At 56.6% G+C, this 22,292-nt stretch overlaps 8 protein-coding genes across 8 annotated transcripts, besides 1 other annotated feature; all 8 read right to left on the bottom strand.

The window, feature by feature from the left end:
* Window positions 1–600: 600 nt before the first annotated feature.
* LPMP_344470 (hypothetical protein) lies at window positions 601–1,464 on the bottom strand (the record flags this gene model as incomplete). The annotated part of the gene is made up of 1 exon (XM_010704566.1): window positions 601–1,464. One exon carries the CDS (start codon window positions 1,462–1,464, stop codon window positions 601–603), a length of 864 nt encoding a protein of 287 aa, XP_010702868.1.
* A 986-nt stretch (window positions 1,465–2,450) lies between these two features.
* LPMP_344460 (hypothetical protein) lies at window positions 2,451–4,019 on the bottom strand (the record flags this gene model as incomplete). The annotated part of the gene is made up of 1 exon (XM_010704565.1): window positions 2,451–4,019. The coding sequence occupies one exon, from the start codon at window positions 4,017–4,019 to the stop codon at window positions 2,451–2,453; it is 1,569 nt and encodes a 522-aa protein (XP_010702867.1).
* Window positions 4,020–4,927: 908 nt separating this feature from the next.
* On the bottom strand, window positions 4,928–5,986 carry LPMP_344450 (phosphatidylserine decarboxylase, putative; the record flags this gene model as incomplete). The annotated part of the gene is made up of 1 exon (XM_010704564.1): window positions 4,928–5,986. The coding sequence occupies one exon, from the start codon at window positions 5,984–5,986 to the stop codon at window positions 4,928–4,930; it is 1,059 nt and encodes a 352-aa protein (XP_010702866.1).
* Window positions 5,987–6,620: 634 nt separating this feature from the next.
* LPMP_344440 (hypothetical protein) lies at window positions 6,621–8,303 on the bottom strand (the record flags this gene model as incomplete). The annotated part of the gene is made up of 1 exon (XM_010704563.1): window positions 6,621–8,303. The coding sequence occupies one exon, from the start codon at window positions 8,301–8,303 to the stop codon at window positions 6,621–6,623; it is 1,683 nt and encodes a 560-aa protein (XP_010702865.1).
* A 667-nt stretch (window positions 8,304–8,970) lies between these two features.
* On the bottom strand, window positions 8,971–9,387 carry LPMP_344430 (hypothetical protein; the record flags this gene model as incomplete). Its single annotated transcript, XM_010704562.1, has 1 exon — window positions 8,971–9,387. One exon carries the CDS (start codon window positions 9,385–9,387, stop codon window positions 8,971–8,973), a length of 417 nt encoding a protein of 138 aa, XP_010702864.1.
* Window positions 9,388–10,722: 1,335 nt separating this feature from the next.
* On the bottom strand, window positions 10,723–11,469 carry LPMP_344420 (hypothetical protein; the record flags this gene model as incomplete). Its single annotated transcript, XM_010704561.1, has 1 exon — window positions 10,723–11,469. One exon carries the CDS (start codon window positions 11,467–11,469, stop codon window positions 10,723–10,725), a length of 747 nt encoding a protein of 248 aa, XP_010702863.1.
* Window positions 11,470–12,754: 1,285 nt separating this feature from the next.
* On the bottom strand, window positions 12,755–17,194 carry LPMP_344410 (hypothetical protein; the record flags this gene model as incomplete). The annotated part of the gene is made up of 1 exon (XM_010704560.1): window positions 12,755–17,194. The coding sequence occupies one exon, from the start codon at window positions 17,192–17,194 to the stop codon at window positions 12,755–12,757; it is 4,440 nt and encodes a 1,479-aa protein (XP_010702862.1).
* Window positions 17,195–18,739: 1,545 nt separating this feature from the next.
* On the bottom strand, window positions 18,740–21,619 carry LPMP_344400 (hypothetical protein; the record flags this gene model as incomplete). Its single annotated transcript, XM_010704559.1, has 1 exon — window positions 18,740–21,619. The coding sequence occupies one exon, from the start codon at window positions 21,617–21,619 to the stop codon at window positions 18,740–18,742; it is 2,880 nt and encodes a 959-aa protein (XP_010702861.1).
* A 444-nt stretch (window positions 21,620–22,063) lies between these two features.
* Window positions 22,064–22,292: part of a repeat region that runs on past the window's edge.

Genomic DNA, 22,292 nt, shown 5'->3' with positions numbered 1-22,292 from the left:
GAAAGCGGTAGTGTCTGCCTGCAAAAGGTGGAGAGGGGGCGAGGAGTGGCTTTATGCTTGTCCCCTTTTTTTCTTTCGACCGTCTACGGAGCACCCGAGCAAACCACGGCACAGTGCGGATGCTCTGAGACAGTGTGCCGCACCACGCCCGTGAGGAGGGCGGAGGGGGGGGGTGAAAGGGGAGTGTCTGCTGCTGTGGAGAGGGTGAAAATAAAAACAAAAACAGAACACAAAGATGACAGCAATAGAATAGAAAGGGAGAGCGACGATTCGCTTGTAGAAGTCAGCAGAAGGGGAGGCATGATGGGAGTGACGCAGGCGAGCAGCTTCGCATGAAGAGCTTACGAAGATAATGTGGCGCCTGCTCTCACTCGCGTAGTTTGAGCTTCGTTGTGGCCTGCATGAAAGCTAGCGATGAACTCTTGCCCGGCACTGTTCGCTTTAACTACACCTCGTGTTTCTTGTCGAGGATTGTGTGAGGACTGGTCACGACGACGCCTTCCAACACAGGAGCCAGTCAGATGAATACATCGCGAAACGATGAGAGACAGCTGCTACTTCAGCAGCCGCTGGTCAAGCGTGGCTACCGCCCTTTGTTACTCAGTTTTTAAAGAAGACAATGGGCTCCTCGAGCGTAGTGGCACCGAGGAACGGAATTGTATGGGCAAAGTCTTGTGGCACATATCGCGACGGTGAGGGCATCTCACGGTCAACCAACCCGTACGTGGCGAAAAAAGATGCCACAAGAGAACCGTTGTAGAGGTGAAAATGTGTCACCGGTTCCACGAACTTGGCGAGATGCTGCCGCATTACCTCCATCTCCTTCAATGAAGCCTGCTGCGCCTCAATCGCCGCTCGCGACTGCCGCCGTTGCAGCATGGACCGTATTTTACACCGCTGCTCGTGCATGCCGACACAGAACTCGTAGTACTTGTGCTCGTTGCCGCCACGCATGCTTGCGGAGAAAAGGAACCACGGCTCCACAGAGATCTTCTGCACCATTGTGCGAAAGAGATCGGCTATGTCAGGGCTGAGCGATGGCACCCCTTCGTCCCGGTGCAGCTTCCGCACCGCCGCTCCGCGAGGGCAGCGCGCCTCCAGAAACGCATCCAAGGGTTGCTCCTGCACACCGTGGAAGTCCACGTAGAGGATATTGGGTTTGCCGTTTTTCACTGACGAAATGACGCCGACGTCGTCCCAGCACGACTTGAGCAGCACCTTAGAAAACCAACTGTACACGACGTGGCTCCAGGTAGGCAGTGTGTACCACCGATTACACACCGCAACAACATCCCCGACCTCGAACTTGGTCGGCGGGACTGGGGTGACGTCCCAGGTAGCGCGATAGTAGAGATCACGTGTCTCTACAACGATAAGAAGAGAAAGCGGGAGTGCCTGGCAAATCGCCTTGGCGTGCAGCTTCAGCGACGCCTTGAAAGGCATCTTTGGCGTCACACGAGACATTGCATGTGGCTGTGGGGAGGGCGGGTGCAAACACTAGAGGAAGCGCCCCCCCCCAAAAAGCGTGCAGAGTGGTTACGATGGACAAGAAAAACGCCTCACAGACAGACACAACGTTCCCAGCAACTGACAGACACGCACAGTTGGCTACCCTGTGAGGGCAGGCTGGCACCGAGTTTGCTAGTCTTTGTTTCGCGGAGTGAGATTCCTCACTCTTTTCTGCGCCTCTATGTGTCGCTTGTATCTTTCTCTTTTCCCCTCCTTACGGTCCTGTCGGTGCGAGCGTGTGCATGTGCGGGTGTCGGAGAACGAGGAAGTCATGGGATCGCGAAAGAAAACGAGAAACCACACAGTTGATAAGGGTATGGAGAGAGGAAGAACAACGTGGAGTGGCGAAGCAAGAATGGGGAGCGGATGGAAGGAGATGCAGTGACGGATGAGTTGTGTGCGTGTGTGCATGAGCGTCTCCCAGATTTTTTTTTTCACACAATGCGCGGATGCGTCAGATAAACACTCTGAAACACACCTGATGGCGCTCTTTCCGTACCAGCGCCACTGATACCATACAAGAATCAAGGCACAACACAACCATCACAGGATCCTCTCCTTCAAGTGCTTTCCTACGTCGGCTGACCCTTCTGCTTTAATTTCCGCTATGCGCTATCAATCTCTCTCTCTCTTTCTTCCCTCGTCCGTGCCAACGAAAAACGAGTGCATGATCACATTCGCAAGAGTCAGGGACAGGGGAATGCATACAAGCGAGAAAGGGGGAGGGACAGGGAGCGTTTGTGCGGTGGCGGGCCATAGGAGAACAAACATCAGTTGCTCGCACTGGCACAAGTGATGCATGCAGCTGACGAAAAAGACAAAGGAAGCGCTAAACAAGATCCACAAGGGTGAGAATGTAGTTATCGCCTTTTGATGATCAGCATACACGTCCAAGGACACACTCAGACGAGCCCTGCACAGGTCTTTCGACTTGGATTTAGCTAGCCGGCGATGCTTGGGATGGCCAGCGGTGCTCTGGAGCTCATCTGAGAGAGGGCCTGTAGCTCAAGGGACATCTTGTCGATGATTCTCTGGCACTCGTCTCTCTCGTCGCGCAGGCGCTGCCGCTCTCGCTCGTGTGCGGCGAGGATGCGGCGCCGTTCAGAGTCCCACTCACTTTGCATGACCGCCATACGCATCTCCATGATCTGCAGGTCTGCCTTCGTGGAGGCAACTGTGGCCTCGAGGTGGCCGATTTTGCGTTCACTCGTGGGCCCAGATGAGTAACATTGCGGTGCATCTGTCAGGGCGCCTACAGGCGGAGAGGGTAACGGCAGTGAAGTCTTGTTGACGGGCTCTTTTATCTGGAGCCTCAGGGATGCAATTTCGTTCTTCAGGCGTTTCTCCTCCTCCTTCCATGTTGTCTTGGCGGCCTGAAAGTCTGACGATTGATTGTGCATGTCTGCACGCGTCTCTTCGCAATGAACGCAGGTGGTTGGGCTCGTCGCAGATGGCGTAATCGGTGACGCCGCGGCCACTTTCTCCAGCTGGGAGACTTGCTTTTTCAGTCCCTGATTCCGCGCTTGCTCTTGCAGAACGCGCTGCTGTGCGTAGGCGAGCTCCTTCTTGAGCTGCGCCATCTCCTCGTGCCACGATTCGTCTGGCTGAACAACCTGCGGTGGTGTGTTTGCCTCCAGGGCAGCGGCAGCAGCCGCATTGCGCTCGCGCAGCTGCACCCGTAGAGCGTCACGTTCCTTCTCGACACTTCGCAGTGCCTCCTCCAGTGTGTGAGTACGGTTGCTATGCTGGCGCAGGTTCTCTAGCCGGAAAGGCGCGACGTCGCTTATCGGCTTCTGCTGTCGAACGGTGGACTCGCAGAGTGGCTGCTGCCTGTCTTGTACTTCCACGCCGCGTAGCCTATCCCAGTGGTGACGCAGATCCTCTGTTTGGACCCGAATGCTGCGCAGCAGCTGCACCAGTTCCTCTTGGTTTTGCAAAAGAGAGGAACTGAGGATAATGGCGCGACGCCTGGCGTGATCCACTGACGCCTCTGCGTCGGCAGGCCGTCGGCAAGGAGCAGCGTTGGAAAGCGCCGCCAACAGGGAGGAAGAGTTACCGTGCAGCTCGGCATCACTACTTGACAGTCGCTCGCCTTTCCGCTTTTGTTGCAGGACACCCTGAACGAGATTCTTCGTTTCACTGGAAAGGCGCGGTTCGCCAAGCAGGTCATCGAGGACGTCTTTCGAAGATCCTACCGCTGTGAAGCCTTCTGCTGCCGGCGCTCTTACGCTGTGTGCATCGCCGCTGTTGCCGGCGGAATCAATCAATGCTGGAAGAAGCACCTCCCTGTGAATGGTCATATGGTACTCCAGCAGCTTGTTGATGATGTCCTCCAGGCGAGAGACAAGCTCACGGAGACTACTTGCCTCCTGCACCGCCTTGTAGCGTTCCTGTTCCGCATAAACGACCTCGTTGATCAGCTCAGCAAGATGATACTCCCGCTTCTGCAGGAGAACTCTCAGATGGACGACATCGTCTCTCTGCCGATCGTCAACAGTTGTGAGTGACATGACGTGTGTGCATGTGTGTGTGTGTGTGCACGCTCGTGGATGTCTACGTCACTAGCGAGCGCTGCACTTCACACTTCAATGTCTGTGAAATGTTTCGCCCTTGCTCTTGCAGCGGTCTTTTTCACTTTAAATTGTTGTTTACTCCGCCTTTCCTCTTTGCTCAACCCGCTATGGAGGGGGGGGGGGAGGAAAGGCGAGTTGTAAAGTCAGGGGCCGGGGTTGGTGCGTCGGTGAGTGGGAAGTTGTGATAGGCCCACGTGTTTTGTATAGCGCCGCATCATCAGAGAGGAGGAGGGAGAAAGACAACACGAGTGAAGGCGACGCCTTTCGGCGAGCCCGAAAAAAAAGCGAAAGGAGGAGTTACACTGGCCCGTGTGCACGGTGACGTCTCCCGACACAGACATCCACACAAGTAAAAATGCCAGTACTCAAGCAAGCGCGTTTTCGCTAAAGAGAGAGAGAGAGCGCGTCAGAGCAACGCTTGTTGATTGTGGTGCTCCTCAAAAGTCTTCTACCCCTCCTCACCGTTTTATGTTCCCCAGGAGCTCCGGATAAGGTAAAGGGCACCTAAGACACGAGAGAACTAACTGGAAGGTGGGAAAGTGCCTTTGCCAGCGTAACGCCCAGCGCAATTTTCATATTGGAAGATGATGTACAGGCTCTTGTATGGGTGTGACGCTCGTGCAGAGTGCAGTGGCGACGGCGGCTGTGCACGGCAGGCGTGTCCCCAGAGCAGACGACCAATAACCACGCACAGCTTCCGTTTCGCATTAGCAGGCGAGAAATGGGCTTAGAGTCAAGAAAATATCTGTGAAGTTAAACTGTTAGACAGACGCACGCACGCACACCCACACATACATACAAACTGTGAGAGTAAAACTACAACAATAGTCAGGAAGGAACAGTGGTTAAAACTGAAAGAGAGCCTCGCCAGCCTTCACTACATCACCCGCGCGCTTGAGCGCCGTGCAGCGCGTTGGCACATCCATCACCAGAACGACGGATGATCCCCAGTTGAACGTCGCCAGTCGCTCGCCGCGCGCCACAACCGGCTTCGAGGCGTACGGTAGGTGCACCGCGTAGCCTGGAGGGTTGAGGTAGTTTGTGCGAACGCGCTTATCCATGTAGAGCGTTATGCGTCCGGTTAGCGTGCTGCCAACGAGAGCCATATAAACCGGAAGTCGTTCCTTGTCGCTAGACGTCCCTTTCAGCACGAGGCGTTCGTTGATGGTGAGAACGGAGGGGATCCAATGATAGCCAGCCGCGGTCGCCGGCAGCAGGGAGCCAGGCACGTAGACGCTCTTCTCGCACTCAAACGACAGTGGTGCGATGACGTGATGAAAGTCCTTGTTGCGCATGTGAAGCACCACGGCCACGCGGCGGCGCGTGTCCTTGTTCAATGGTGGAAGGGTATCCTGCAAGAGGGAACGCATGCCGTAGGTGAGCCCCTTCACTTGCACCAGCGAGGTGCTCTCCACATCCGTGTTCACGGCCAGCACTTGGCCGTCACACGGGGCGACAACAGAGGCTGCGGCATCTACTGGGCGTGCTGTTGGCGTCCAGTCCCGGACGTAAAACTGCTGAAAGGTGTCGAAGTTGGTCTTCTGCTCCGACTCGGACATATCCAGTGCGTGCCAGTAAACAGCGGCCTGTACAAACCAGTTGTGCACCCGCGCTGGTACGGATTGATTCTCTACAAGTCGACCAGCGGCGTTAGAGATGAGGTTGAGAGGCATGTAGAGCAGGAAATCAACCATGTCGCTGGAGCAGAGGTAGTTTCCATCTCCCGGATGTCGACGCGCTTCCCACGCCGCGAGTTGGTAGCGCAGTGCCAGGTAACAGCCAAACGCGCCGATGCCACCGAGAAAAATCCTGTTGTACAGCCACCGGCGAGTCGGGTTCGAAAGACGAACGTTGCGATGGTTTTTGTGGAAGCACAAGGGAGGAGTGAGTTGCAATGGCGCCATTGCCGCGCAGCCCTGTGAATGCGCTGGTGCGTCTTATACTCTACAGTCAACAACTTTGCATGGACGTGGTACGATAAACAACGCTTTGTGCCCCCTCTCCTTCCTGCTTCAGTGCCTAAGAAGTAGTTGGCCAGCAACGAAGGACTGAGATGCGAAAGCTCACGATCGAGCCCGAGTAGGAAATGCGCTTCAGGGTGCAGAGGGAGTGGAGAGGCGAGGGGGGTTGGTGTAGACATACAACCCCCCCCCCCCAAAAGGGAGGGATGATAAAGCGTGAAGCATGACGTCAGTCTCTATAAGCGTGTGTTGCGTGCCATGTAAAGACTAGCGGCGTGTGCATGTTTTCACACGGGGAGCAGCACAGCACTGAACTGTCACAAGGGGCCTTCATGGCCTCGCACGAGATCGACAGGGGAGGGAGGAAGAAAAAGCAACGGCCTTGACGCAGATCACAATATCCTTCACAATTCCCCCAACTCCCAGCCTGTGCAGCATCAATGTTTGTTGCTTGTGGGCGCATCTGTCTTTCGTTATCTCGCTTCGCCATGCGCGGAGGCATATCGACTCTCCTCATCGAAAGAGAAAAGAGACCGGGCCACACCACCGCCGTGTCAGCGCTTAAAAAAACGTCGCTTCACTTGTGCGACTGCGACGATGGCGACGAGGGGTGGGAGGGATTCCCATCGGGGTAGGACGGAGTGAAGTCCTCCTCTGAAAACGACAGCTGGGCACTCTTCCAACCACTCGACGCGAATGTTGACCCTCTCAGCTTTGGTACACGCTTTGCAGCAGCTGCTGATGCCGCGCCAGGTATCCCCCCAGCCGCCGCAGCGGCACCGCTACTGCCGCTACCTCGTCCGCCCTTGTGTGGTGATACGCGGCTAGAGGAGGGCTCTTGACGATGCAGGGGCGTTTCTCGCATGAGTGGGTTTGTGCCTTGTGCGTAGCGGCTGCCATGAACAGGGGCGGCAGCAGCGGGGTGCGTAGAAGCGGTGTACTGCTGCCCCTGCAAGTGGTCTGAAGAAGGTATAATGCGGGCACGGCCTCTGACGTCTGGTTTTGGCTGCTTATTTGGTGCTTTGGTGAAGAGGTCATGATGCTCATCGACTTGCGGGTTCAGTAAATGGCTGAGATAAGGAAACTGAATGGTCATGCTCGCCTTCAATACATCATCATCAGCGTCATTTGCCTTTGCCCTCGCGCCAGCGGCTGCTGGATCATCTGCCGGCGCCACCGCCGCTACGATACGCTCTCGTAGTGTTGCAGCACGACTTCTGACCGCTGTCCAAGGTACCGTTGTGCTTCGGAGCGGCGTGGCGGCGGCCACCTGCTCTGGTGAGGGGAAGCGGAGCCACCGCCGAATGACGGGAGAGCGCAAGAGCAGCGGTTGCAGCAGGCCCACCGCATTCATGCCAATCAGGTAGAGGCATACGCCAGAGCGGAACGACGATACGACGGGAACGACGCACAGGCATCCCAGCCGCGCGCCCCAAATCACGTTTCGCATCCAGCCTGTCTTGATCTCTTTCGACAGGGCGAGCTCGAAGTTGAGCAGTGTGATGAGGCACGTGAGCGTGGGAAGCACGAGAAGCGGATCAGGCAGCGTCAAGGCACTGCACCACAGGTAGGAAGAGGCCCCCACGTCGAGGGCGACATTCTCGCACAGTGCGGAGACTTGATAGACTCCCGTTATGATCACTGGCGCCATACCAAGAGACGCGATGCACTGGAGGCTCGACGTGTGATATTTGCCAAAGACAGTGCGACGATGGCTCTTGAGCACGCTCGCTGCCATCTGCACTTCCATGGCGGAGGCGAAGTCATTGAAATAGACACGATTGAAATCCTCTTGAGGTTTCTTCAGTTCTGGCAGAGCCAGTCGCATCCGCTCAGCTGCTCGCTCCCCGTAGAGCGAGAAGAAGAGGGTGCAGAGGCGTGTGACGGCACCAGTGAGCAAAAGGAGCGTTCCCGCCTCGATGCTCAGCGCCTGCTGACATGAAAGAAACACCTGCGTGAACAGAGAAGGGTCAGCGGAAGCGAAGTGCGCCGTGGTAGCCGCGGCCGTGCTCCCATCCACCGTGCCAAACCACTTGCTGTTCCACATTCGGTCCATGTACTCCAGGTACGTTTGGGAAGCGCTGTTCGATGGTGCAAGACTGGCGGAGGCAGAGAAGTTCACTTCCCCAGTGCCATAGTCGCTATGGTAGTGCCGGCAGGCAATCGCTGGGGTTTGCCAAATGGGAGGCGAGCTTGACAAAGACGGCAGCTGCGCCGTTGGTGACCCGACCGGTCGATGCGCGCGGTAACAGCGGAGCATTCTCCATACAGTCTTGATCTACGAAGTTACCCACAGTGCGGGTTCCCCATTCAGCACAACCAAAAAAGAGGGCAAAGAAGGGATGGAGAGGAGAGGATGAACGAGTTCAGCAGAGGAGAGACGCACACAAAAGGCTCCGAAAGAGAACGGGAGCTAAGCGGTGACTGCATCAGACAACGGGAAGAGAGAGAGAGAGGTGCGCGGAGGAAGGAAATACTCCCCAAGCCGCCGAGGGGGCAGGAAAGGAGGGTGGGATCTCTAAAGGGAGACGGTGTTGCCACGAGCTGTTCCCACTTAACCACATGTACTCATACGAAACAAAACACTACGCCTTCTGTTTCTCTTTTTCTGGCTGCTATTGCATGAACACTATAGAAAGCCGGGAAGAGGAAACAAAGAAGCGATAAGGGGAAACACGAGGCGATCGATGCCGCACCAGGTGTAACACCTGCGCAAACCCGCTTGCTCACAGCGCAATGAAAGAAAAGACTGAAGAGTCAAAAAGACGAAGACGAAGAAGCAGTGGTCAAGAGCCTCTGATTTGTCTCCTCATGAACAGGACGGAGGCAGTGAAGCAAAAGCGAAAGAAGTGCACACACACACACACACACACACGCGACACCTTGCGTGCTCCGTGTCTGCCGCAGTCGCCTTTTTTCTTTTGCTTCTACACTGCCATGACAGGCCGCAGCAGACCGTCCAGCTTACGCTGGAGGGCAGCTGTCTTGAGCTTGAGAAAGCCCTCGGTCACGGACTTGTCCACTGACATGAGTGACACAACTGCTGTGTCCGCAACAGACATGGCGCAAATCTTTTTGTCTGGGAAGCTCGCGATCACTTGCTCCAGCGATTCGGTCTCTAGTTCAAGGTTGAGTTTGTTCACTGCTAGGTCACTGCGAGCATATGCGCGCCACATATTCGCAGTGGCTGCGACCACTGGCGCGTACATGATGTCCTTCTGCGCAGCGGAGCCGGCAAAGGCGGTGGCGATGGCGTTCCCGGATGCGTCAAGCAAGAGCGCCATGAGAACGCCGTCGCCGACGGCGCTGTTCATGACGCCGTTGAGGTCAGACGCGCATAGCATCTTTACGCGAATCTGTCAAGTGAAGCAGCGTATTGTACACAACAGTCTTGGGTGCTGGTGCTGTAATGGGGCAATGCCAACAACTGGCAACACGTGCGGATCGCTACTGCGCTGAATCCATACACACCCACACACCTGCGCAGAAGGGATGAAAAATGAAGGCGAAAGAAGTTCTGGTATCGATGCTCAAGGAAGAGTGAAAAGCAAAGCGGGGAGGAGAGACAAAGAGGATAGGGCAAAGATGAGGCGCAATCGCAAGGAGGCCCTGTTCTCATGAAAGACCGTAAGAGAAGACACCGGTGCATTCTCGGAGGGGTGTGAGCAGGCAGACGTACCCCGACGCTACAAACTCCCCCCCCCAATCACACACAAAGAAGAAAGTTAGACAGCCGAAGAAGAAAAGGCGTTGGAGACTCTTTGTGAGCATCACACACAGGCCTCTCCTTCACCGATCTCTCTCTCTCACAATTCCACACCACAGTAGTCGTTTGGGTTTGAAGCTTGCTTTGGATTGCGTTAGTCTCCCAGATAGGGCAGGCGCGGACGAAATGATAGGCTCTTAGTTCTGAAGGCTGGATTTTACCTCTCTACTTGCCACTTCATACATTATTGCGCAGGAAAAAGGCGAAGGTGTCTTTCCTAAGGATTCCTCATGTTTTATTGGCCCTTACTCTCCAAAAGGAGAGACGCGACAGTGAGCTACTCAAAGTTTCGTCGTCTTCAGAGCTGCCTTGCTGCTTAGGAACTCGAGCAGATCGACAGCCGTGATGACTACAGCGGCTGATCTGTAAACTGGGCAGTGGAGCACACATGCGTGCACCTTCATTCATGCCCGCGCTTTCACAGCGCAAGGGATGTGGAAACGCAGCTGGCACATTGGCCAGGCGCAGCCAACAGCGGCACCTGCTCGGCAGCACCACGCGCATTCGATAAAGCGAGAGCGGTGTGGTGCCTCCGCAATGCCTCTCAGTACACCGAGCTCGGTGTCGTAAAAGACCTCTGGACACCAAAGGGCACACAGCGTGTGATAAAGGATGCCAGCAGAGACGCACAGCGGAAGTTGCTGACGAGCGTTACCGCAGTCCGCACGGATTCCACAAAAGGCGCAGAAGGGTGCGTGCAAATTGCCACTTCCAGTATTGGACCCAGTCAGCGCCACGGTTGACACGACAGGAAGCTGAGATGCATGGGAGGTGGACCCGCTTGCGATGACGCTCTCCTCGCCCTCCTGGTGGTCGACCAGGCACTTCGCCCCGGGCGGCAGGTCAGCGTATCTGCCGGCCTCTCTCATGCCATATGAGTCAGCCTTCTGCACCGTGGCAGCACTCATTGACCTCAGTGACGATAAGTTCGCCGCGCATGATTGATCCGCTGCGCCTTCAGCCGTGCAGCAGCTACTTCCAGGGGGCGATAGCGAAGGAGGATGCAGCCAAAGGGCTCTGTGGGGTGCTCTGGGAGCCGCCAAGGACGCTCTCCACTGCTGGCCCCAACTGCGACAACGTTGCCGACTTTTCCAAAGCCAAAGATGACGATTCGCATGTCCTTGCGCTGTTGTCCCTTTGCCGCGCTGTCCACGTAGCGCCGTGTGGCGGGTCTGCTTTTGACCAGCGTATCGTACATGACACCATCGAACGACGCTGACCTACTTCCAGATGAGCTAGCGGGTGCTGCGCGCTCAGGTGGCACCGCCGTCCGATCCTGTGTGTCGCCTCCTTTCCAGTTGTCGTCAGTGACAACATTGGTGGCCTGTTGTGCAGACCACAGCATTGCGTGGGGTCGGCCGACAGAGGAGCCGAGGAGCAGTGTTGGCTGTGCTGCATATTCTTCCAACTCTCGCATCCCAAGGAGCTCGTCCACTTCATTGTGTGCGTGCGGCGTTGTCGCAGCAGCGACGATCGCCACTGTCGTAGGCCCCGACACGCAAGGGTGCGGTGCGAGTGCATCTACGAGGCGGCGGCTGTCATGTGGGTATGCGCCTTCTGATGCTTCGATGAGAAGAGCAGAGACGTAAGTGACTGGGCCGAAACTCACCCGCTTCGCTGGTTTGGCTGCCCGCGCGCCATGATGTCGACCGCAGCCCATCAGTGGGTGTCTATATATAAGCTCTCACGAACGCGATAAAGGTGGCAATCAGCGGGTGTGCTATTGCTGCTGGACACGTAGTCATGCGATGAGGCAGGGTGTGTGTGTGTGTGTGCACGTTTGCGCATTAACCTAAAGAATGCGAGGGCTGCTTATGCATTCTTGTGTCCCTGTAAGCGCCTCCCCCCACCCCTCCCCCAGCCAGCTGCCGAGAACAACAGACTTCAGGGGGTGTCCCGACCACTTCGGGTTATCCGCGCGGTTCATAATCCAAAAAAGAGTCCCCAAAAAATGAATACGAGAAAGATAAGAGGAGGTGTCTGCATCTTTGGGTGTAGGCCACCCACGTCACACTCTACAGAGTGCTGCTACCAGTCAACGGGTAAGCCGCTAAAGGAGAGGTCTTGCGGGGGTAGGGTGGATGAAAGGCTCTGCGGTGGATGTCTGAAACACACATATGCAGACATGTAGAAAAAAGAGCGAGAAACACAACACGAGCGGTGAGGAGTGGTGAATGGAAAAGTTGCGAAAAAAAGAAAAACCCACACGCGCAGGCAGGCAGGCAGGGGGGGGGTACTGACTTCCTTTCGGTAGATAACCGAGGGCAACGACAACCAGAAGAGAGGGGAGAAACTCCCCTCCTCACAAGCCCAATGGAGTGCTGCAGCACAGGAGTCAGGAAAAAAAATGACACGCTTGTATTACCAAGCGCAAACGTGCACAACACAGCAGCACTCGTTGCGGTTGCATTTCTTTGTCCTGTTACACTGCTACGGTGCTGGTCTGCGTGTCGGCGTGCAAAGCTACAGGGGGAAAGGAGGACGAGAGAAAAGAAAAGGAGGAGAGCACAGGGGCAGCGAGTGAGGTGCGCCTCGTACCCAAAATGTCGAGAGAGGCAAATAACAACAAAAAGAAGCGATAGAGCCAAAGCCCGAGACCTAAGATGTATGCAAACGGGGCACCTCATGTGAGCATACGCACACCTTCACACAGACACACGCGCATACAGGGAGAAGGAGGGGGGGAGGGAAAGGAAGAAAAAAATACCCAAAGCGGGACAGGATAAGAAGACGTGTCGGGGGAGGAGCCTCACATAGGTGCCGCACAGAGGATGACACAGGTCACGCTGCAGTCTCTCTTTCTCTATGTGTTGTCAGCCAAGTACGTGCTGCTGTATGAGGCACTACCGCACTCGCCTTCTTGCCCTCCCCCCTTTGGTCTATGTCTATGATGCGCACTGTCGACTTTTTGTTTCTGGTTCGGTGTCCGTGCACCTGTGTCTGGACTAAGCGGACGCGGTGTACGCCCTCCACTGATCTTTCACTACCTTCGATGCGTTTGGCCACAGCCGCTGCTGATCAGCTTCCTGCAGATGCTTGAAGCCCTGAATCGTCCCGGCACACTTGGGTGAGCCGCAGAGGCACACAAACGGCGTGTTCATATCCCACTCCGTCGTTGTATAGTTGAAGGTGATCATATCACCCCTCGTGATGTCGCGAATCGTCACGAAGTCGAAGGTGCCCTCGCCGGACTCGTCGACGCGCACCTCCACATTCGGATCGCAGTGGTGTGCGATGCACTCTGCCGCGTCGCCGAACAGCAGGTGCTGATGAACGCCAACGCAGATGGTGTACATTGTCGGGAAGGGAATCACAAGACCGGTGCAGTGGAACAGCTTTGTGCCGGCAGCGATATCGCAGCGCGCGTAGGCGGTTTGGCCCATGTCTCCGTTGGGCTGCACCACAAGGGTCTCCTGCGTACTCTTCACAATCCAGCCGTCCCGCATTGCTTGCGCACGCACGGGGGGCTCGCAGAGGTAGAGACATTCCTGTTTGACTGCCTCGTCTATGAACTTGAAACCCTTGCAGGCGTCGTCGAATGTGCGCGGGAAAATCTCTGTCATGTCGTACACGAAGAAATTCATATTCACCAAAAGTTGCTCGTCGGAGGCTAGGGTACGGCTAGCGATGAGGCGCCCCTCGACCAGTACGCAGTTGTACCAGTTTGCGTCGTGTGGCACAACGTAGTGGCGACCAACGCATATCTGATTCGGTTGAACATCCAGGTACATCACCTCCAGCAGGATGTCGCCCTTGGCCACCGCACGCGCAGACCTGAGGCGGCCGTCTGGCGCCGCACGCAGAAGCGCCACGGGCAACTGCACGTCTGCGTAGGCAGAGGCCATCGCCTTGATGGCCGGTGTCGCCTGCCGCTGGAGCAACGCTCGCTGAGCCTGAGAGAGGTGCTTAAATCCGCGAATCTCGTATACACACTGGGGCGCGCCACACAGGCAGCGAAACGGTGTGTTCATGCTCCACTCCGTTGCGTTATAGTTAAAGGCGATGAGCTCGCCAGCCTTGATGGGCCGCAGCGCCTGGCACTCGAGGGTGTTGTTCGTTGCGTCGACACGAACACGCACGTTGGGGTCGCAGCTGTGCGCGAGGCACTGGGCGCCGTCCGCAAACAGCAGGTGGCGACCCTCGTCCAGCATGATGGTGTACATGGTTGGAAACGGAATGCACAGTCCCTTCACTTGGAAGAAACAGCTGCTTGCTGCGATGTCGACAGCAGCAAACGTCGCTTGGCCCATATCACCATTCGCGCGCACTTCCACAAGCGAACAGCTGCACGGGACTCGGTGGCCATCGCGCAGAGCGACCGCACGCACCGACGGTTCCGTGAGAATCAGCCGTGTCGCCTGCGCCGCCGCGGACAGAGCAGCAAAGCCCTTCACCGCGTGTGGGGTCGCCTCGGCTGCACACGTGCACATGAACGACTCATCCAGGACGTATGCCAAGCAGTTCAGGTCTAGAGTAATCTCCGTCTCGGGACAAACCGTCCCGACCATGATCACACGCCTTTCCACGATCGCCGCAGTCGGCATGCAGCTGTGGCTCAGCCGCACACCACCCACAAGCGCACAGCCACTTCGCAGTTGCACCTGCAGCGCCTCCAAAATGATCAGCCCCTCCTTCAACTCCTTCGCGGCGCGCACACGTCCGTCTTGGTCAGTGCGCAGCTGCACTCCGGCCAGGGTCTTCCAGTTGAATGACTGCTCTCCCAAATGGCGCATTGCTGGGGTCAGCATCCACCACAGTCGCTGCCGCTGTTCCTCGGAGAGGTACTTGAGGCCGCGAATGCGGCCGAAGCAGGTGCTGCCATTGCCACAGAGGCATGAGAACGGGGCACTCAGGTCCCATTCCGTTGTCAGGTAGTTAAACGCGATCAACTCCCCCTCCTCGATGTCTCGGAGGGCGAGGCAGTCAAGCGAACGGCTCTCCGCGTCGACCATGATGCGCACGTTTGGGGAACAGCTATGCGCAAGGCACTGCGCGCCGCCGGCAAACTGCAGGTGGCGGCCGCGCTCTAGCTGGATGCTGTACACCGTCGGAAACTGCAACACGAGCCCGTTCACCTTGAAGAAGCGGGTTCCTCTTGGAATGCGGCGTGCTGCGAAGGTGGACTGCCCCATCACCCCGTTCGCTCTTACCGTCACCAAGGGGCACAAACAGGGAATCATGAAGCCCGCAGCAGTTGCCTCTGCGCGCACATCTGGCGCAGTGCAGAGCAGAATGCGCGCCTTTTCCGTGTCCGACAGCGCGGCGAAGCCTCCGACGACGTGTGTGCAGTCAGACCCGCCGCAGCGGCACGTGAAGGGCTTTGCCAGCTTGTAGCACAGCTGGTTCACGTTCACGGTGACGGCGGTGCCGGCCGTGCACGCGTTGCTCAGTACAACGCGGCCCTCCAATAGAACAGCAGAAGCGTTGCAGGAGTGGGCGAGGAATATGTCGCCAAAGCAGACTTGATCGCGCTCCACCGCAAAGCCCGCCGGCGCCTTGAAGAGCACCGTGCCCGAGGGCGTGTCCTCAGCGAGCAAGAGGGCGCCATTCGCGCCTACCGGGTCGACAAGCGTCCTGTTAAGTGTGGCCAGGGTGCTGGCCATCTGCCGAATGGTCTGTGCAAAGAGGGACTGCACAGCTTGGGTTGCCTTGCTCCAGAGGCTCAGCTGACCCTCCCGCTTCACGTGGCGGAAGCCAGCGATGCGACCGTAGCAGTTGCTGCTGCCGCATGCGCAGGTGAAGGGCTCACTCATGTCCCACTCCGTCGTCAGGTAGTTGAAGGAGATCAGTTCGTCTGCAGCGATATTGCGCAGTGCAAAGCAGTCGAAGCTGCCTGTGTCGGTGTTCACAACAATGCGGGTGTTTGGGTCGCAGCTGTGTGCGAGGCACTGAGCCCCGTCCGCAAAGAGCAGGTGCTTCCCCTCGCCGAGATAGATGGTGTACACCGTGGGGAAGGGCAGCACAAGCCCGTGTATGTGGAAGATACGCGTGCCGGCAGCGATGTTGCGGCTCGCAAATGTGGCGTCACCAATCGTTGAGGTGCGTCGCACGTCCACAAGTGCGTTGGACGAGACAATCTTGTAACCGTTCTCGAGCGCTTCCGCCCGCACCGCATTCGAGGCCAAGCTCCACCACAAGTTCTTCGTCTGGATGGGCAGTGCCTTGAAGCCGTCGATGTGGCCGGCGCAGCTGGCAGACCCGCAGGCACATGGCAAGGGTGGCGAGAAAGTGTAGTAGAGGAGGTTCAAATTGGAAGTCACGGCGTCACCCACAGAAAGCGGGCGAGATGCGACGACGCAGTTGTTGACGAGGATTGTGTTCGCATCACACGAGTGCGACAGGCGAAGCCGCTCAAGCACCAGCTCATTTTGATCCAGCTGCGGGGCGCCACAGACCTCAAACAGCACCGTGCCCGCCGCAAGATCACGCTGTGAGGTCAGGCGACCCTCTGTCGTGGTGAATAGTGCCGTGCTGCTAGTCAAGGCGCCAAAAGTTGCCCCTGAAAGCAGCGGCGAGCGGTATTTTTCGCACACGGCGGGGCTGCAGTGCGGCAGCAGGTGCTCCTGCTGTTCGCGATCGAGGAAACGGAATCCCTTGATCAAGCCGTAGCAGCAGTACACGTTGCAGGAGCAGTGAAACACCTTGCTGATTTCCCACTCTGTTGTGAGGTAGTTGTACGTCAACTTCTCGTTTGCCTCGATGGCACGCAGGGCTATGCCCCGGATGTGTGTACCGTCGATCTCGAGGCGAATATTTGGGAGGCAGGAGTGCTGCAGGAACTCGGATCCACCTGTCAGTCTCAGATGTAAGTCTCCTGGGAGCTCGACAGTGCTGCGAATTGGAAACGGCAGCGGCACTCCGGTCGTCTCGAAGACAACGTCGCCTTCTTCATGCTCGTTGGTACTGACCGCCACCGGCTTGCCAGGCTTTGCATGCACCACCGTCAGTCGACCCTCATCGCTGCCACGCGGAAGGAAGCCGTCGACGATGGCTTGCTGCCGCACCTGCTCATCGGCGAGGCGGTACAGCTCCTGCTTGGACTCCTCCTCGAGATAGCGGAATCCTGGGACAACGGGGCGCTCAACGGTGTGCGCTGACATGGTGTTTAGCGTGTGCATTTCCTCCCCTTCACTCGCTGAGGTCGTTGGCGACGTGCCCGACTTGAGCAGATCGTAGAAGCACAAGTTGAAGTTCACGATGATCTCTGTGTCGGCATCTAGGGGCCTTACAGCGACGAGGAAGTGGCTGATGATGGTGACATTGAAGTCAGCGCCATGGCGCACCGTGACGCCATCTGGCAGCAGTAGCTGGTCCTGGCAAACAGAGAAGCTGCGCGACAGCGGTAGGACAATGTCCCCCACCCCGAATGCAGTGGTGGCTTTCATGCGGACGAAGAGCACTGAGGAAACAATAATGTGGGGGTTGAGAAGCAGCGAAGGGCAGTCTGGGGTGCTGGCGAGGTCACCTTGTCCAATACTCCTTGTGTGATGACTGCGTGGTTGACTGGCGTATCTTCTTCTGTTTTGAGGTTGCTATAGCGACGAGTGTCTGTGTATCGATCCAGAACGACCTTCTAAGAACGATGTATGAGAGGTTGAGGGAGGAGGGGAGAAAGAGCGGCCAAAGTTTTCTCTTCCCTGTTTGCGCGATTTGTGTTCTACGAGTAGAGTGACGATAGCGATGGTGTCAGCCAGAGTCGAACGCAAAAGAGGAGACAGGGAGAGAACAGTACGACAGAGGGAGGGGGTGCGCTGGTCAAGTCAAGAAGAGAGTGAAAACACGACCCAATAAAAAAAGTGAAAAGGAGAAGACTGAAAGGGAAACAAACAGTTAAACGCGTATGAATCACATGCAAGTGGGGTGACTGTGTACACGCTTGTATAGGCGTATGTGCGTTCTTTTTTTTTCCTTCCGCTTCGTGGTGAGGGTAGGTGCTATAGGCTTGCCTCAGTGTTCTCGATTATCAGCGAGAGAGGCGAAAAAAAAAAAGCAGCCACAAATCCACGCGTATACAATCGATACGAGATAAACCACTCTGCGATCACACCGGAGGGGGAGGAGGAGACGACCTCAAGCGATAAACAAAGAGGGGGGAGTCCGTCGTCGACACAAAATGTCTACACTGTCGTGCAGCGTGTTCTGCTAAGGAGAAGCACACGAAAACGCAAGAAGGCAAAGGGCGACCAGACGAGCACACAACAGACGAGCCGAAGATTTTAACAAAAAGGGACGAGGAGGGAAACAAAGCATAACAACAACGAAAAATGAAAGGCGGAACAGAGCTGTGATTGATGACAGTGAAGGCGAAAAAAATGAGAAGTCCTTCTTGCGCGAGATTTCCACAAGTAGAGCGGCCAACACGCACACAGACGTTCATGCAAAGTAGAACAGACGGCCAAGTAAAGAAATGGCGCGCGCGCGAGAGAGAGTGTGTGTGTGAGTGTGAGGGCGCATGTGCGTGCGTAGAAGAGGCAATGTTTGTACGTGGGTAAAAAAGAGAGAGCGAGTGAGGCGAAGTGAGGTAAAGCTGGTGAAGAATCGGTCCTAGACGTGAATGGCGAGGTGTGTGTGTGTGCGCGGGGGGTGGCTAAGGTCTCCCGTAAAAGTGGTGCATGTCTTCTTCTTTGACCCCCGTCGCGGTTGTTTGGTTGTGGACATCCAACACACGTGCGCACCAAATGCGTGCGTGTACCTGCGTGTGAGGCAACAAGAGAGTTATGCGAGTGCGGTGTGCGTTGGCACACATGAACGCACAGCGTGCGGACTCAGTGTGGGTAATAACGGCGGTCGTGAGGGTTTATGCCCATGCTGAAGTTTTCGTGAGCACTATCGAGCTGAGAGACAGAGACGTTTTGTTCCTGAACGTTTGTGGAAGGAAAACATGTGAAAGTGAAAGGCACCAGTTCATTCTCTTTTCTGAAGAGCCGATACTAGGGGTGGGAGGATGCGCGCACGTCGGCCGCTTCGCCCCTTGCACTCCCCGACAAAAAATGATCTCCCTCCTTCCCTGCGGGTCTGTCTTGTTCGCTCTCATCGCCGAGAAGAGCACTCCTGTAGTTCATAAGGCCAAAACAGAAAGATGCACCCCGCTGGCGGCACTCGTTGGCAGCCTTCTCCACGCCCGTCACCATCATCTGTGCCGCTGCCGTGCCGTTAGTGACGAGGTGCAGCAGCATAACGTGCCCTGACAGCTGGTAAGACAGCACGACCTTAAAAGGGTACCGCGGATGGATATTGATACCCACAAAGGCAAGATCTAAGCTGCAGAGGACACGCCTCTTGTGCTTGCCTGCCAGCAACTCTTGCGAGCGTACTCTCTCCGGAACGCTGATGGGAATGTCCAAGAAGAGCAACTCTCTCCCCTCCCTACCGGCAGCGGCAGAAGGAAGCACCATGCACACCGGCGTGCCTGGAGGCGCGATGGAAGGGGCTTGGCTGTCCAGGTGCCATTCGCTCGTTATTTCGCATCGTACTGAGAGTGCCGTGGCTGTGCTAGTCAAGGTAAAGTACATCGACTGCCTGTGCTGAGGCGCGAGCTGCCGCAGTGTCATCTGCAGCACGTCGACCCCACTGCGGTGGGCGTGACCCACAAACGCACGTCGCATCAAAAGTAACGTGAGATACAAATTCAGTTCACACTCTGCATCCGACACCGGCGCGCGATTTGGGTAGTCCAGGGCGCGGACAACACTCTCCTGCGCAACGTGGTATGCGACTGCCCATTGCGCTGCCACACCCGGTTGCCGGCACACTGTAAGGAGAAGCGGCGGCCACGTGTTTAGGATGAGCCTGCTCTCATCCGTGAAGAGAAGTGGAAAGGAGGGAAAAAAAAGGTACAGGTCCCTTTTGCTCGGGCGCTGCGCCGCTGTCTCCAGCAGCGGCAAACGCGCCTGCTCTGCCGCCTCCATCCAGATCGCTGCTTCCTTCAGTTTTAGAAACATCGGCGTGTAGGGGTCTCGAATTGGCAGCGCTGCCTCCTCATTCGTTGACTCCAAGGTGTCGCGGAGGGAAATGTGAGAGTGCGGCATGTCAGCATCAGCAGTCTTCTGCGCATGCAACGTCTTCTGTATCGCCGAGGCGTACTGCTTCACGCAGTTCAGCAGCAGACGCTGCACCAGCTTCATCAGTTCAAGGTACACACTTGCCCACTCAGGCTTGCCCGGCGCCGCACTCGAAATCATATCAAGCAATAACGACAGCGAGGCTGTCACACAGCTCAGTCGAGTTGCCTGAAAGTACTTTAGTTGCGTATAAAGTGCTGCCACAACGTGAGGAACGAGGAGCACGAATGGATTGGTGGTGGCGGTCGGCGGCGATGGCCACACCTTCTGCACGAACTTCTCCTTTGAGGGCAAAGTTGTGGAGCATGGGCCACTCATCAGCACCGTCCCCGTTTGCTGGTACGGTGTATTGGCGTAGAAGAACTGACCAAGTGAGCTAGGAAAGCGCAGCGATGGTGGGAAAGACACTAGTAGTGTCGACTGAGTTCCAGTGCGCGAAAGCGCGTGTCGACAGACGACTACCACCGACTCATGCAGATCCACGCGTGTGGACTCCAACACCATAGACGCCACGGTGAAGCACGAGGTCCCGGAGGAGGAGTTGAGGGGCTTCACGAAGAAGTCGACTAACGCGGCGGCAACACGGGCATCAGTGTTTACCTGTGACCAGTAGGAGAGGAACGCCAACACGACAGATGCGGGGGTGCACGAGCCGCTGAATCGAGCACCAGGAATCGAGTGAGTGGCGTGCGCCACATTCCTCCCCGAAGAGGTGGAGGCGCTGCTGGCAGAATCCACCTCACTCTGGATGGTGCTGCGGAAGTGCGGAAGGAGAGCTCGCTGCAGCACCGCTGCCGCTTGCGCACCCGCGTTGGGCACCGGCGTGCGACAAAGATCATTCAGGTAAAGCAGCTCATCCTCCACGTCATCCAGTTGAATCTGCAACGCACGAGTGTCTACCACTAGGGGAGATCGTGCTGGAGGCGGCGGCAGCGTCGCAGCAGGGTCAGCGGAAAAGGGGAATTTCCCCACGTTGGGGTCTCCGTAAGCCTTTGGGAAACCAACCGACTCATGCAGGGTGCTCCAGGACGGCACACTCGCTGCAAGGCGCACGATCTGCGCCTCCACAAAGCCCAGCACGCTTTGAAAGACGTCCGAAATGGACGTTTCTGCGAAGGCAGACACAGCCGCATCCTGTAACTGTGCGATGGTCACTATAATCTGCTTGGTGGCGGTGCGCACCATGACATCTGCCGAGTCCAGCAGCCGCACTGCCCGATTCCAGAGCGGAAAGGCTCCATTTTGCACGTCGAAGAAAAACTGCACTGTGTCAGGTGTACACCGCAGGGCTAAAGACTTCAGGAAGGACACGTACAGTGAGACGAACTCGTCGTCTTGGATGTCGAACTCGGCGGCGACCATACGATTGATGTGATTGTTGCTGCAGACGTAGAAGAGCGACGAGTCCCGCGACAAGTTCTGCAGCATGACTGTGACACTCTGCAAACTCTGCAGCTTGACAGACGATGGAATTAGAGCATTGGTGGCTAGGCGCTCGAGGGTATCCATGACGTCGTGCTCCATTACCTGCTCAAACCACTCGTCGTGGCAGCTATCCATCCAGATGAGTACCTCCGTAAGCTCTCGTATTTGCTGAAGGGAGGCATCGATGAGCTTCATCTTGGGCTCTGCACTGCCGGCGTCGCTGAGAAGTGTTTCCTCGATGCGTTCCACTTCCATACACAGTCGGTTAGCATTCTCCAGAGAAAATTTGTCGACTCGGCCAAATGCTTCCTTTATCTTCTCCATTGTGCCAGTGCCCCAGAGAAGGGAAAATGAATTCGAGTTAGCAGCGACGCTGTGTAGGCTCGCGTGCACCGCTTCACCCCATGAAAGAGAGAGAGCGAAAGTGAGTTGTGAAGGGAAGGGCTAATTCGAAGAGACGCATACACGAGCCAATAAGACTTCACTCACAGCGCTACGTCTGTGCGGCAAGTGAGAGGATGTTTTGAGCCAGCAAGAGAAGCACGAGCAGCACGAGGAAAAAAAACGCGACTGCTCTTTCTGAGCCCAAAGGGGGGGAGCGGAGAGAGAGAGAGAGAGCCCATTGCAGCAACGAAACACGGACGAGAGCAAAAGGCAGAAAGAAGGTGAAGCGAGGCGCCAACCGAGGGTAATCCTTTTTCTCTTTTACCCCATATGCCCCCTTCTCTGCCATAGAGCCTCCGCTCGCTCTACCCCGCCTCCCCCCTCCTCGGTCTGTCACAGGCCCAATTGCGTCGTGCAGAGCACCCGTAGTGCACGCGTTGCAGCAAGGCGCCGACTCACCGTCACCTGAGCACGACCTCTGCCTCAGGCTTGGCCTACCACCCGTTCCGCAGGTCGCCCCTCACAGCCGCTCCCCGTCGTGCCGGGCGGGATGCGCTCGAGTCACGATGACACTCTGTCTATCGTATGGATGGTACAGGCGTGCTCACCGTCG

Source organism: Leishmania panamensis (genome assembly GCF_000755165.1).
Source record: "Leishmania panamensis strain MHOM/PA/94/PSC-1 chromosome 34 sequence".
Lineage (NCBI taxonomy): Eukaryota > Euglenozoa > Kinetoplastea > Trypanosomatida > Trypanosomatidae > Leishmania > Leishmania panamensis.
This window is presented reverse-complemented; position numbering and strand designations above follow the sequence as displayed.